At 68.6% G+C, this 12,966-nt stretch overlaps 1 protein-coding gene across 1 annotated transcript; it reads right to left on the minus strand.

Moving 5' to 3' along the window:
- Positions 1–1,052: 1,052 nt before the first annotated feature.
- Positions 1,053–8,925, minus strand: MMP25 (matrix metallopeptidase 25; the record flags this gene model as incomplete). Its single annotated transcript, XM_084249161.1, has 10 exons — positions 1,053–1,333; positions 1,595–1,852; positions 1,945–2,097; positions 2,333–2,415; positions 2,514–2,601; positions 2,693–2,869; positions 6,636–6,928; positions 7,001–7,136; positions 8,371–8,503; positions 8,836–8,925. The coding sequence occupies 10 exons, from the start codon at positions 8,923–8,925 to the stop codon at positions 1,053–1,055; spliced, it is 1,692 nt and encodes a 563-aa protein (XP_084105287.1).
- Positions 8,926–12,966: the final 4,041 nt, after the last annotated feature.

The raw sequence follows: 12,966 nt of genomic DNA on the forward strand, positions 1-12,966 counted from the left end.
CCTCTCAGGTCACAAACTGGACATGCTTGGCTGTCCCTCCTGTCTGCCACCCAGGTGTCAAGGTCCCCGATCGCGGCTCTGGCAGCACCCTGGGGCCCTGCGGCTGGACAGCACCCCGGGAGGTGGCTGCTAAGTGGTTATCACTCATCTTTGCAGAGACCATGGAGAGGTAGGTCGCCAGGGGAGACAGAAGAGACAGGAGGCACTGGCTTGGCCCGGTGCCCATCAGGCGCCCCCAGAGTGTGTCCAGTGCAGACTCCTGACTGCACCCCCAGAATGAGAATGCAGGCTGAGGGTGTGGGTCCTGCACGTCTAAGTTCCCTGCGAGATTCTGATGTGGACTATTCCAGATGTGTAATTCCTGAGGCACTGATTTAGATCCTGAGTTCTGTGAGGGGTAAGTGAGGGGCCCAGGGCGCACCCACTCTTCACCCAGCAGTGCTGAGGGGCGGCAGGCTGGGACTGAGAGGGACTGAGCCACTGTCTCCCCCCAGCCTGGTGCTCATGGGCACGGGGGCTGGACCTCTTTGAGGGAAGCCCAGAAACTCCAGTGTGGGGGCCCCCAAGAGGAACTTGGGGATGGGAAGGCGTCCTGTTGAGTGGAGGCGGGTCCCCTGGCGAGAGGCAGGAGGCAGGTCCATAGGCCGCATCCGGGAGAGCCGTTTGAGGGGCTTCTGATGTCCGCCAGGGTGAGGGGGGGACGGGGGCTGTTTGGGGTCGGGTCCAGGTCCCCACCCATGTGGTAGTGGGGGGGGGGCTTTTGGAAGCTGTGTAGGATGAGAAACTTCTAGAAACCTCAGAGCAGCCAAGGTGAGGGACTTCGGTTCCCACTGCAGCCTGTGCCCAGCTGACCCAGAGCAGCTGCGGGAGGGAGGAGGGGCTGCAGGGAGCCGGGCTGCTTTCTGGAAACACTGGCTTTTCCGGGAATGGAGCTGTCAGGGCCAGGCTGAGCCGGACTTCCCAGAAGCCAGGCCCCCAGGGCTCGCGGCACCCTGTGTCCGGGCGCCACCCTGGGCTCCGCGGGCACCTGCGCCTCGGGCCCGGCCCCTCCCTCAGAGGGAGGCGACACCCCCTAACAGCAAGGGCAGAAGGGGCAGCAGGAGGGGTCCCGAGGGCCCCCCAGCGGCCTGGTTGATGTCGCACCGACAATCGCAGGTTCCGGGCTTGCGGGTCGCTTTGGGGGGACTCAGGGTTCGGGGGTCTCCAGGGCGCGCGCTGGGGGCGGGGCAGTCTAGCCACGTGGGGCCTATGGGCTGCGGAGAGTCGGGCTCGGCCTGGACGCTGCCCTTGGGAAAGCGCCAGTAATGGGCGCCCTTGAAGAAGTAGGTGTCGCCTGCGGGCGGGGCGGCGTTCAGGGCGGCCGGGCGGGCCCCGGCCCCCCCTCCTCCCACCCCCGCCCCGGCCCCGCCCCCCGCCCCGGCCCCGCCCCGGCCCCGCGTCCCCCGCCCCGCTCCCCCCACCCCCCGCCCCGGCCCCGCCCCGGCCCCGCGCCCCCCGCCCCGCTCCCCCCACCCCCCGCCCCGGCCCCGCCCCGGCCCCGCGCCCCCACCCCCCGCCCCCCGCCTCGCGCCCCGCCCCGGCCCCGCGCGCCCACCTGTGTTGCCGACCGTGACGTCGTCGGGCGCGGCGGGCGCCCCCTCCCAGAGGCCGAGGTCGCGGGGGTAGCCGGGGTCGGGGCGCGCGGCCGCCTCGTCGTAGCGCCAGTACCTGGCGCCGCGGATCAGGTAGGTCTTGCCGTTCAGCGGCCACGAGAACACGGCGTCCACCGCCTCGCCCGCGGGCAGCCCCAGCTCGGACACCGGCCGCGCCGGGCCCTCCAGCTGCCGGTCCCGGAACACCCAGAAGTGGGGGCCTGCGGGGGGCGCCGGTGAGCCCGCGCCCCGCCCCGCGCCCCGCGCCCCCCCGCGCCCCCCACCCCCGCGCCCCCCCCCGCGCCCCGCTCACCGCTGAAGAGGAGGATGCGGCCGTCGGGGCGCCGCGCGTAGGCCGCCTGCACCTCCCGCACGCCCGCGGGCAGGCCCTCCCAGAAGCGGTGCAGCCGCGCCGGCCGCGGGGACACCAGCTGCCCCGAGGGCTGCAGGCGCCAGAACCAGGGGCCTGCGAGGAGGGCGGGCGAGGGGTCGAACGGCAGCGTCTCCCGCGGTGTGGCCGGCAGGGCGGGCCCCTGGGGGCGGGCGGCGGGGTGCAGGGCCGCCAGGGGTGGCCCAGGACCTCCTCCCCGCGCCCCCTTTAAAGCACCCCAAGTCCTTCGCCCTAGGAAGCCCCGCAGGCCCCGGGGTCACCAGGTGGGCAGGACGCCCTGCGGGCGGGGGGGGGCGGGGGGGACACTCGCCTTTGAAGAAGAAGGTCTCCCCGCGGATGTTGGCGATGGCGTCGAAGCTGCCCTCGCAGCGGTCAGGCACGGGCCCCGAGGGCCTGCGGGGAGGGCAGGTGAGGGGGCGCCCGGCCACCCCCCCCCCCCCGCGGGGCGCGCAGTTGGTCTCGGGAGGGCCGGGTCGGGTCGGGGCGCGCACCTGTCCGGGGGCGGGGCCGGGGCCGGCGGCCGCGGCGGGCTCAGGGGGCTCCGGGTGGGGCGGCCGCCCGGCCAACGCGGCTCTTTCCCTGTGGGGAGAGAGTCGGCGAGCTGGGGCTCCCTGCCCCTGCGGGAGGGCCCCCCGAGGCGACCCCCAGGCCTGCCCCCCACTCCCGGTACCGTAGAGCTGCTGCAGGCCGTCGCGGTCGTCCTGGGACAGGCGGTACCGGCCGGGGTCGCCCACCGGGCCCTGGTAGAAGGGCCGCATGATGGAGTCGGCGGTGGAGGAGTGGCCCAGGCCCAGGGCGTGGCCGAACTCGTGCACAGCCACGGCGAACAGGTCGATGCCCTCGCCATCTGGGGGGACAGCGGGCTGCAGCGGCCCCCACGCCAGCCAAGGGCAGGTGGCACGGGGAACAGCCAACAGCCCCCCAGGCGGCCACAGCCTCGAGCCCAGACCCTCCCGGCCGGATCGTCCTGGCCAAGGTCTCTTATTCGCTGAAAATTTTCAGTAGCCTTGTTTGGGGTACAGGACTGGAGGGACCCCCAGAAGCCCTGAGGGAAAGGGCAGGAGGGGACAGCGGGCAGGGGAGGGCCGCACCCCGGGGTGCATGTCTCCCCAGGAAGCCCAGGGCAGCCCCCTCCCCTCCCCACGCCCAGGAATGGGGGGCGATCTCCTAGGCCCCAATTCCCAAGTCCCCAGGGTCCCTCACGGCGCACAGGCCCTCGGACCTCTCCCCAGCTGCGGCCTCCCCTCCCCCGGCCCTCCCCAGGGCTCCAGCCTCCCCCTCCCCCCACCGCAGCCGCCATCATCTCCTCAGCGGGGAGGGCGCTGCCAGGCTCTGGCCCACAGCCTGCTGGCCCCGGCGCCCAGCCCGCCCCGGCCCCTCCCACACAGAGCTGTCCTCCTTGGGGACCCAGCCCTGTGCCAGGAAGGAGGCTCCGCGCGCCCCCGGCAGCTGGCCACACCCCAGCTCGCATCGATCCAGGTCCAGCGGCGGGTCCAGCAGCAAGAGGCCGAGGCCGGGAGGCACAGAGAGGCGAGAGGCCCCCAGAGCGGCCTCCAGCGCGGCACGGACGGGGCCTCCGCTGGGAATGGCCCTGCGCATCCACAGCCCGTCTCTCTCCGTCCCTGCAGCCCCGGGGCCTAGGGGCAGTGCCCATGCGAGGCTCACACAGTCACACGCTCCAACGCCTCGTCTTGGAGATGAGGAAACTGAGGCACAGGAGGGCCCGTGAAATGGTAGCGCAGGGCGTGAGCCACGAGCTCCGCGTCCTGCGTGACCTCAGGTGGCCCTCGGCAGCCTCGGGCGTCTGACGGGCTCCTCGTCAGCTGAGCTTTCTTGTCCCTTTTCTTTTAGAGGCTTTAAGTATTTATTTTTGCCTAGAAGAGCTGGGGTGCAGGCCAGAGGTGTGGGGGTGAGAGTGGGGAGCGGAACAGGTGGATCTACTGAAATCCACTGCCGAGGGGGGCAGCGGGGAGACAGGAGGGGCCTGCTGCGCCCTGGGGGTCAGCTCCTGGCCGGGATCACCCTGAGACGCAACCCCTTGGCCACCACAAAGCCCTCAACTGAGCTTTCTTAGGACCAAGTCCCTTTCCTGAGGCGCAAGTTTGAGTCTTAACCAGGTAGATCTCCTACGTTTCACCCCTCCCATCCCCAACCTCCCCCCCAACCTTCCCCCCACGGCCCCTCCCCCCCCCCCCCCCGCACTCCGCGGGAGAGTTGCACAACTGTGCGCGCTGTGGTCCGCCCTGTCCTCTGCCTCGACCCCGCGGCCAGCTGGCCACCCCGCTCCCAGCACCCACCTGTCACACAACAAACGTCTTTCCTGTTTCGTCAGGACAGAAGGTCTTGAGTAACCTGGGGCTTCCTGGGTGCCAGAGCTTCAGCTTCCCCTGCCGCCCAGCCCCCTGCCCACCGGCCCTGCCCCACCCCCTCCACCGGGACAGATGCTGCTCCCCACGCCACGCCACCCCCCAGCACCCGCTCGCAGTGCCGCCCTCGGCCCCCTGGCCCAGCTCCCCCCGCCGGCCGTGGACCCGCGCAGCTGCCCGTCCGCACACCCGGATCCCTACCCGCCCCCCGCCCCTCCTTCCACGGACTCGTTCCGTGTCCCGCGTGCAGCGGCCCCTCCCGGGCAGCCCTGCCCCGCCCGCCCCCAGCGGGGTCCCACGCCAACCTGAGCCTCCTGCTTCCTCTCCTGCTCAGTGGCCGGATTCCCCCCGCCCCGCCCTGGCGTGCAGGCCAGAAGGTCACTCCACCCCCAGAGGGCCAAGCCCGGGCCCAGGCCGCTCCCTGCCCGGGTGGCCTGACCACTTCCTCCTTCAGTCTTGCTCGCGGCCCCCTTCCGGCCTGTTCGTTCTCCGGTTATCTGGAGTGGGGCTCCCCTGCCGCCTGCCCCACCCACGGGGCTCGGCACCGCCTGCACCGCACACCCGACGTGCCCCCCCCGGCCCAGCTCCCGCGGCGGCCGCACCGGCGGGGGTGCCCGCTGGCCAGGGCGGTGCTGGGGGGGTGTTGACCTCTCGCTGAGCCCGGAGCCCACACCACCTGCCCGGCCTGCCGCAGGCGCCTCGCGTAGGGACGCGGAGTAAGAGCAAGTCACTGACCCCTGTCTCGGCCCGGTCCGCTCGGACCCCGGCGTCAGGCAGCCCCGCTGGGGGCCCGCCCTGGGGGCTGGGCCCTCAGCAGAGCCCCGAAGCCAGCCCCGCGGCCCTCCCTGGCAGCCGCAGCCACTGGCCGGGGGTAGGACTCGGCGGGCCCGGCCTGCGGTGCTGACGGCGCAGAGGCCCCCGCGGCCGGCCAGGCTCCTCTCTGGCTGAGGCCGCGCCCTCGCCCCGCTGCCGGCCCCGGCCCTCCCGCGTCCCCTGCGCCTGGGAGAGGGACGGAGGAGCCGCTCGCACAAGAATTTCCACCTTGGGCCCCGCTTCCAGGGCACCCGGCCTGAGACAGAGGCGCTCGCATTCCAGAGCCGGGCACGGCCCCCCGCCACAGGCACCAAAGGCCCCCCCAGGTCCTGCCTCGCCCGTCCCTGCACGCGCACCCCCCCCCCCGTGTTAAGGGGACACAACTCCAGGACCCCCCACCCCCAGCCAGAAACCTGGCTGTCACCCCTCCTGCTCCTCTGCCCCTAGGATCCGGTCGGACTCCAGTCTCTGCCCCTCCTGGCTGCCCTCTGACCCCCCAGCATCTCCTGCTGGGACCCTGCCCTACAGGGTGTAGGGGTGCCCTACAGGCAGTGGCATTTCTAGACCGCGCCCTCCATAGCTCCCCACCGCCTTGAGAACCCAATTGCCCCACCTCCTCACGGGACCCCCAGGCCCTCCTCGGACCCATAGTCCAGTCTCCCCCGCCCGAAGTGCCCAGGCTCCCCCTGCTCCTGGCTGCCCTGCTCTGGGCCAGCCCCGGGGGCCGCCCGTCCCCGGGGCGCGGGAGGGCAGACGGTGGCACTCGGCACTTAGATCTCCATACATGGAGGGAACTGTCACCACTTCCAAGAAGCCCGCCCTCAAGCAAGGGCTGGGGCTGGGCTTTCCTCAGAGCGCCCGCAGGCTGGCGACTTCCTCTGTGCTTCCTCGAAGCACTGTCACCGCGCATGACACCTGCTCACCCTGTCAGCCCCGCGCGGCGCTCACACGGAGAAGCTGCCGTGAGGGCTGATAGTCTGGGCCGGCCGGGCCAGGCCGCGGCGCCCGTGTGCTCCTGCAGGCGGGACTGACACCCACGGCCCGTGGGCGGGAAGGAGCGCGCAGGGCCTTCCACGCCGGGGTGGGCCCGACTCACCAGGTCAAGGCTGGACCTGCAAAACCGGAGGCTTCCGGGAGAAGTGATTCTGCTTCCAGAGGCAGCACAGAGACCTGGCGGGGGCTCCAGCCGCTGGCGCCTCCAGGGACCGGATGGCAGCACCGGCCTCCCCTGAACCCCGGCTTGCTGGCCTGCCCACAAACTTCAACCTTGCTAGCCCCGCGGCCCTGCGCGCCGGCTCCTGAAGACAAGTCACCCCCCGCGCGCGCGCGCCCTTGGCTGTCTCCCGGAGCGCCTGCCTCACGCAGCTACAGGGCCCAGCCCTGGCGCGGCTCAAGCCCCAGGCTGCAGAGAGGCGCTCCAGAAGGGGGGGGTACCTTTCAGCCCAAAAGTCCAAGTCTCCTCATCGTCGAAATGAGTGTCCCCGGAGATGGGGTGCTCCCCGGGGAAGAAGGCGTGGGCGAGGGTGCCCCCCGGCCCGTCGAAGGGGTAGCTGTCCTGGTGGTAGGATCGGGCAAAGTGGATGAGGATGTCGGCCTCCGGCGCGCCCCGAGAATCCACCTCCTGGAACTGGAGCGTCGACTCCATGGCCCAGGCGGCCAAGGCGTGGTGCATGAGGGTCCGCACGGTCTCCGGGGCCAGCGCCGAGCTCCGGGGGAAGGAGTCTATCCTGGGGGGAGAGGGGCGGCCGTGGGCATGGAGCCCAGCAGGCAGGCCGGGGTGGGGTGTGCGGGGGACCCACCTCCACGTCAGGGTGCGCTTCTTCCACACGCTGCCGCTCAGGGCGTACCGGCGGCGCCGCCTGACCAGCCCGGCCACCCCCAGCACGTCGGGCAGGGAGCAGCGGGGCTTGTGCATGGTGGCCACGGTCGCTGCGTCTGGGGAGAAGTGGGTGGCGCTGGAGTCGCAGTAGGATGTCCCATTCCATGGGGCCAGCTAGCTTTCTAGGGGGCAACAGGCTCAGAAACTAGCCAAGAGGACCCCCAGCTCGTGTTTGATTCTGGAAGGTGGGTTCTGGGCACCGCTCACCCCAAGCCCAGAGACTCCCCTCTGGCACAGTGTCCCCCTGCGCCTGCCCGGGGGGCCTGGCTGCCTCCAGATGGGCCTCAGGCTGCCCCTGGGGTTCCTGCTTTCTGAGCCCAGAGGCTTGGAGAGGGGAGTCCCAGGGGGAAGGGAGGCAGTGAGAGTAGCGCTCCCCCCTTTGAAGCAGAACCCCCTGGGATGTTGCCCCTCAGCTCCCAAGTCCAAACACATCCAGACAAAGCCCTAAATGCCCTGGCCAGCTGGCTGGCCTGTGCCCACCCCCCGAAGACCTGCAGGGATCCTCTCCCAGCTTGACCCCATTCCCGACAGCCTCTGACCCCCTCACTGGGCTACCGGCGGAGGCCAGACACGGCCCGGCGGAGGACAGCGCAGGCCAGGTCTGCCTGCCCTGGTCACCAGTGGGGAGCCCCCCATTTCTCTCTTCTCCCTCTTTAGCCCAACAGATGAGCGTCTCGCTCCCCCGAGACGTATACCCTGGATCCAGCCACTGCTCCGCGCCCGCCCCTGTCCAGGCCACCATCATCTCTTGCCTGGACGCTGGCTGCCCCCCTCCTGGGCTCCGTGCTCCCCACCCGCCGAGCGCCCTCAGCAACGGGAGGAAGCTTAAAACTGCAAATCACATCGAGCTTCCTTCCTCCCCCAAACCACTTCCCACAGCCCCTTAGCATGTGCGGGATGCGCCCGGACACCCTGCAGAGCCCGCCAGGCCCCGGCTTGGCCCCTCGGCCTCCTGTTAGGAGAGCAGCTGCGGGCGGGCTGCGTCCTCCCGTCCCTCGGGCGGCTCCTCCCTGCTGGGTGCCGGGCCTCTCCGTGGCACCCTCCAGGGGGCAAGTTCCTGGTCGGGCCCCTGCGTGTGTCTCGCGGATGTCCGCTCCGCTCCAGCCCGGCCTTATCCCTTTGTTCCCGCTCGGCCCGCGGAGCCGCCCCCCGCGAGCAGGGCAGAGGAAGGCCGGGGAGGAGGGACGCGGAGAGCGGGTTCCCAGCGCCCCCACGCAGGTGCTCGCGCGCTCAGAAGGCGCAGGTGCGGGTCGCTGCGCGCGGGGCAGGGCTGGGGCGCGGGGCACCTACCCAGGAGGCCCGTCTCGGGCAGTCCCGCAAACCTCTGCATGACCTTGATGGCGTCCTGCAGCTTCGCGGGGCTCTGCAGCTGGGCCTGGGCAGGGTCGGGCGGCGGCAGGTACCCGTAGCGGGTCAGCCAGTCCTGGGCGGGCGGCGCAGCGAGACGGAAGGGGCGGATGGCGACTCCTTCCCGCGGCCGTCCTGGAAGCCCATCCGGGCCCCAGGGGCTCATCCCGGACGCCCCCGCGCGCCCCTCCTGAGAGCCCCCCGGCAGCCCCGGGTTTGCCGGGCTCCGACCGGACCCCAGCGCGCGTCCCGGCGCCCACTTCTCCATCCAGCCCCGACCAGATCGCCACAGGCGGGCGCCAAGGTGCCAGGTGCCAGAGCCCTGGTCCCCAGACCCACCCCCGTCACTGGACGTGCGAGTCGGCGCCCCCCCCCCGACCCAGCCCCGCGCCGGGCCCCCGCACTCACCACGCCCAGGCTCACGTCCTGCGCGGCGGGCTCCGGGGCGCGCGCGGGCGGCGGCAGCAGCGCGAGCAGCAGCGCGAGCAGCCGGAGCATGGCGCGCTCCCGCCGGGGTCGCCGCGGGCTCCTGGGGCCCCGGGGCCGCCCTGCAGACCTGACGGGGGTCGGGGCCGGGAGAGGCGCGGGCAGAGGAGGCGCCCGCGGCGTCCGGCGGAGGTCGGGGGTGATGCTGCAGCCGCTGGGGGTCCCGCGAGGGCTGCGAGGGCCTCGGCGGTCGGGCGGCAGGTGCGTGGCGGCGGCCTCGGGGTCCGGCCGGCTCCGCCTCTCCCGGGCGGGCCGGGGGGGGGGGGCCGGGGGGGGCCGGGGCGGGGTGGGGAGGGGCAGGGCGGGGACCCAGGGGCGGGGCCGCGGGGAATCACCGAGCTTTCGGAGTTCCCGCGGCGAGGCACGGCCGGGTGGTGCCAGCCCCGACCGAGGGGCCCTCGGGGCGCTGCCGGGAGCGCGCCCGGCGCGGGGGCGGGAGGCGCGGCCGAGTTTCTCTTCCCAGAGGCCGGCCCCGCGGGCTCCAGGACCGGGCGCCCCGCTCGCTTCCGCTTTCCCGCCCGCGCGGCCCGGCCGGGGCCTCCCCGCCCCCAGACGACCGCCCCCCAGACCCCGGGGCGCGGCGGGCCGGCCGGCGGGGGCTTCCGGGCGCGGAGGCCGGGACGCTCCCCTTCCCGCGGGGCCCTGCCAGCCCCGCGCCGGCCTCCGCCCGCGCCCGCCGTGGTCCGCGTGTCCATCCCCCAGCCCAGGAGGCGGCAGCGCGGGCCAGACCGACCAAGTGCCCTGCTGGGGGGAGCCGCGGGCGCCAGGAGGGGTCTGCGCCCCACGTGGGACCCTCGCCGGCGGCCGGGATCGAACCGGCGCTGCAGAGGCTGCCGGCAGCTCCGCAACCCAGTGCTCGACCGCTGCGCCCCCGGGAGGCCCAGCCGCGCCCCCCCTTATAACTGACTTTGTTACAAATTGGGGGTTTTCGGGATTCCCCCACCTTGGACAGTTTGTTCCACAATGAAGGAAACGATCCGGGATGCAGAAGAGCTGCATGAAGAGACCCACAGGCTGAAGCCTGGAAGGGCCCCGCCTCCCCGGGCGCCTGTCCCCAAGGGCCACCCTTTGGCACGTAGATGTGCTGACAAACCCCCAAACTCCTGGACCCCATACTTTTGGGGTTCTTACGCTTAGGCCTTTGACCTGGTTTGGGTTAATGCTTCGTGCAAGGTGTCGGGTAAGAGCCCAGCCTCTGCTTCTTTGCATGTGGAGCGGGGTCTCCCAGCGCCGTGTGAGGACCGGCTCGTCCCGCTACGTGGTCTCCGCACCCGGGTCAAAACTCACTGGACTCTCCACATCTTTGCTCTTTCCGTTCCTGCATCTGTCTGTCTTGCTGCCAGTACCGCGCTGTTTCGGGTGCCGTAGTTTTGCAAGCCTGACACACTGGAGTGAGTCAGTCCTCTGGTTTTGTTCTTTCTCGGGGTGTTGGCACTGACCCCGGTGCCCAGACACGCAGGTCTCTTGCTCCACTCCAGGCCCCCCTTCCTGGAAGATGCAGGTGGGGCTGATGTGTCCAAGCCCCTGATCTCGAGGAGCTCTTCTGGCTGACCAGTCCACACCCAGCTACCACCCAGAGTGCCCTCCTGGTGCACCCGGAGGCGCTGCTCAGTGGACAGGCCACCTGCCCGCTCTGCCCCTGGGTGACAGGTCAGTTCTGATTGACTCTGCCTCACAGGGTGCAAGAGGACTCCGCCCAGATTCAACCCCCCTTCGACTTGCTGCGGCGCCCCCATGTCCACTCATATCAGGGTCCGAGTGGTCACCTGGAGCAGCACACATGGGGACACCTGCATGTTGACCTGGAAGGGGCATCTCCATGTCCTCCTTTAGCGCACCCCTGCATTCCCATGGGGTTTCCTGGGGCCGGGCCCACATGAGCAGACCTTAACTGGCCAAGTGTCCCTCACCCTCCTGCCTGATCTGACTCAGCAGAAACCAAAACAGGGAAGTGGTCTCTGTTCAATCTCCCATCTCTCGGGTGGCTTCCCAGAGGATGTTGTCTGCTCACCACGGGACAGCTGTCCACAGCCAACAGTTGTCCATCAGCTGAGAGCTGTCTGGAGGGCGCTGTCCACGCGGCTCTAGGACCCAGCAGCTCCTCTCACAGCCCAGGGGGAACCGAGGCCCCCACTCCTGAGCACCTGCTCCTCGGCTTCCCTGGGCCCCTGTAAACCATGTACATTTTGTTTTGCTTTTTTAAAGATTTATTTATTGGGGCCTCCCCGGTGGTGCAGCGGTTGAGCGCTGGGTTGCGAAGCTGCCCGCGGCCTCTGCGGCACCGGTTCGATCCCCGGCTGCTCCCTGGCCACCAGAGGAGGGTCCCACATGGTGCGCAGACCTCTCCTGCCGCCCGCTGCTCCCCTCAGCAGTGGACTTCGGTCCTTCTGCCTGCTCTGCTCCCCGCTCTGGCTCTGGTGAATTCTCTCACCCTCCTGCGCTCCTGACTATACCCAGTGCATGTATAAACAAACAAACAAGCAAACAAACAAACAATAAATAAATAAAGCATGCCGCTATAAAAAAAAAAGATTATTTATTTATACAAGCACTGGGCACAGTCAGAAGCGCGGGGGTGGGGGGTGGGGGGGAGAGAATTCACCAGAGCCAGAGCGGGGAACAGAACAGGCAGAGTGATGAAATACACTGCTGAGGGGAGCAGCGGGTGGCAGGAGAGCTCTGCGTGCCATGTGGAACCCTCGCCGGTGTCTGGGGATTGAACTGGTGCTGCAGAGGCTGTGGGCAGCTTCGCAGTCCAGCGTTCAACCGCTGCGCCACTGGGGAGGCCCAACCACGTCCACTTTGTTAAGGAGCTCTTGTGACTACTGCATTACCCGGGACATCATGGGTATTTCTGATTTCCAGATCATTCCATGCCTTGTAGCCATGACTGATGAAGAGATAGCAAATACCCCTTAGATTGAAATTCTCTATCCAAAGTCCCAGTCACAGCTGCTGGGATGTGCTCACCAGCTTTTTCCAGTCTACATCCCACATAGGTGCTCGAAATGCAAAACCTACCAAGACAAAACCACAGAGAAATTGAAACTCTGATTAGACCTTTCACTAGTAAGGAGATTGAAGCTGTTATCAAAAGTCCCCCAACAACTGCGGCCTCCCTGGTGGCATAAGGGGTAAGTGTCAGTGCTATGAAGCTATCCACAGCATGAGTTCGATCACCAGCCAGGGAGCTACCCACATGGCGCAGCAGATGTCTCCTGCCTCCCTGCTGTTCCCCTCAGCAGTGGATTTCAGTTCTGCTGTTCTGCTCCCCAGTCTGTGTCTGGTGGGTCCTCTCACTTCCCCCCCAACACTTCTGGCTTACACCCCAGTTCTTTTTTTTTTAAGGTTTTTTTTTTTTTAAGATTTATTTATTTAGGGCCTTCCCTGGTGGCTCAGTGGTTGAGCGCTGGGCTGCGAAGCTGCCCGCAGCCTCTGCAGCGCCGGTTCAATCCCTGACCGCCAGGCGAGGGTCCCACATGGCGCGCAGACCTCTCCTGCTGCCCGCTGCTCCCCTCAGCAGTGTACTTTGGTCCTTCTGCCTGCTCTGCTCCCCGCTCTGGCTCTGGTGAATCCTCTCACCCTCCCGCGCTTCTGACTGTACCCAGTTCTTGTATAAATAAATAAATAAGTCTTTAAAAAATTTATTTATTTATACAAGAACCGTAGTACAGGCCAGATGTGCAGGAGGGTGTGAGGATTCACCAGAGACAGAGCGGGGAGCAGAACAGGCAGACTGACTGAAATACACTGCTGAGGGGAGCAGCGGGCGAGACAGGAGAGGTCTGCTGCACCATGTGGGTTGCTCCGTGGCCAGCAGGGATCGAACCGGCACTTCAGAGGCTGCGGACAGCTTCACAGCACTGCGCTCAACCGCCTGCGCCACCAGGGAAGCCCTACACCCCAGTTCCTGTATGCATAAATAAAACAAATGTTTTTTAAAAATCAGTTGCGTTTTTATACGTGAACAATGAGCAATCTGAAAAGGAAGTTACTATAAGGATTCCACTTATTACAGCATCAGAGAAAATAAAATACTTAGGAAGTAACTAA

Source organism: Talpa europaea (assembly GCF_964194135.1).
Source record: "Talpa europaea genome assembly, chromosome: 12".
NCBI classification, from domain to species: domain Eukaryota; kingdom Metazoa; phylum Chordata; class Mammalia; order Eulipotyphla; family Talpidae; genus Talpa; species Talpa europaea.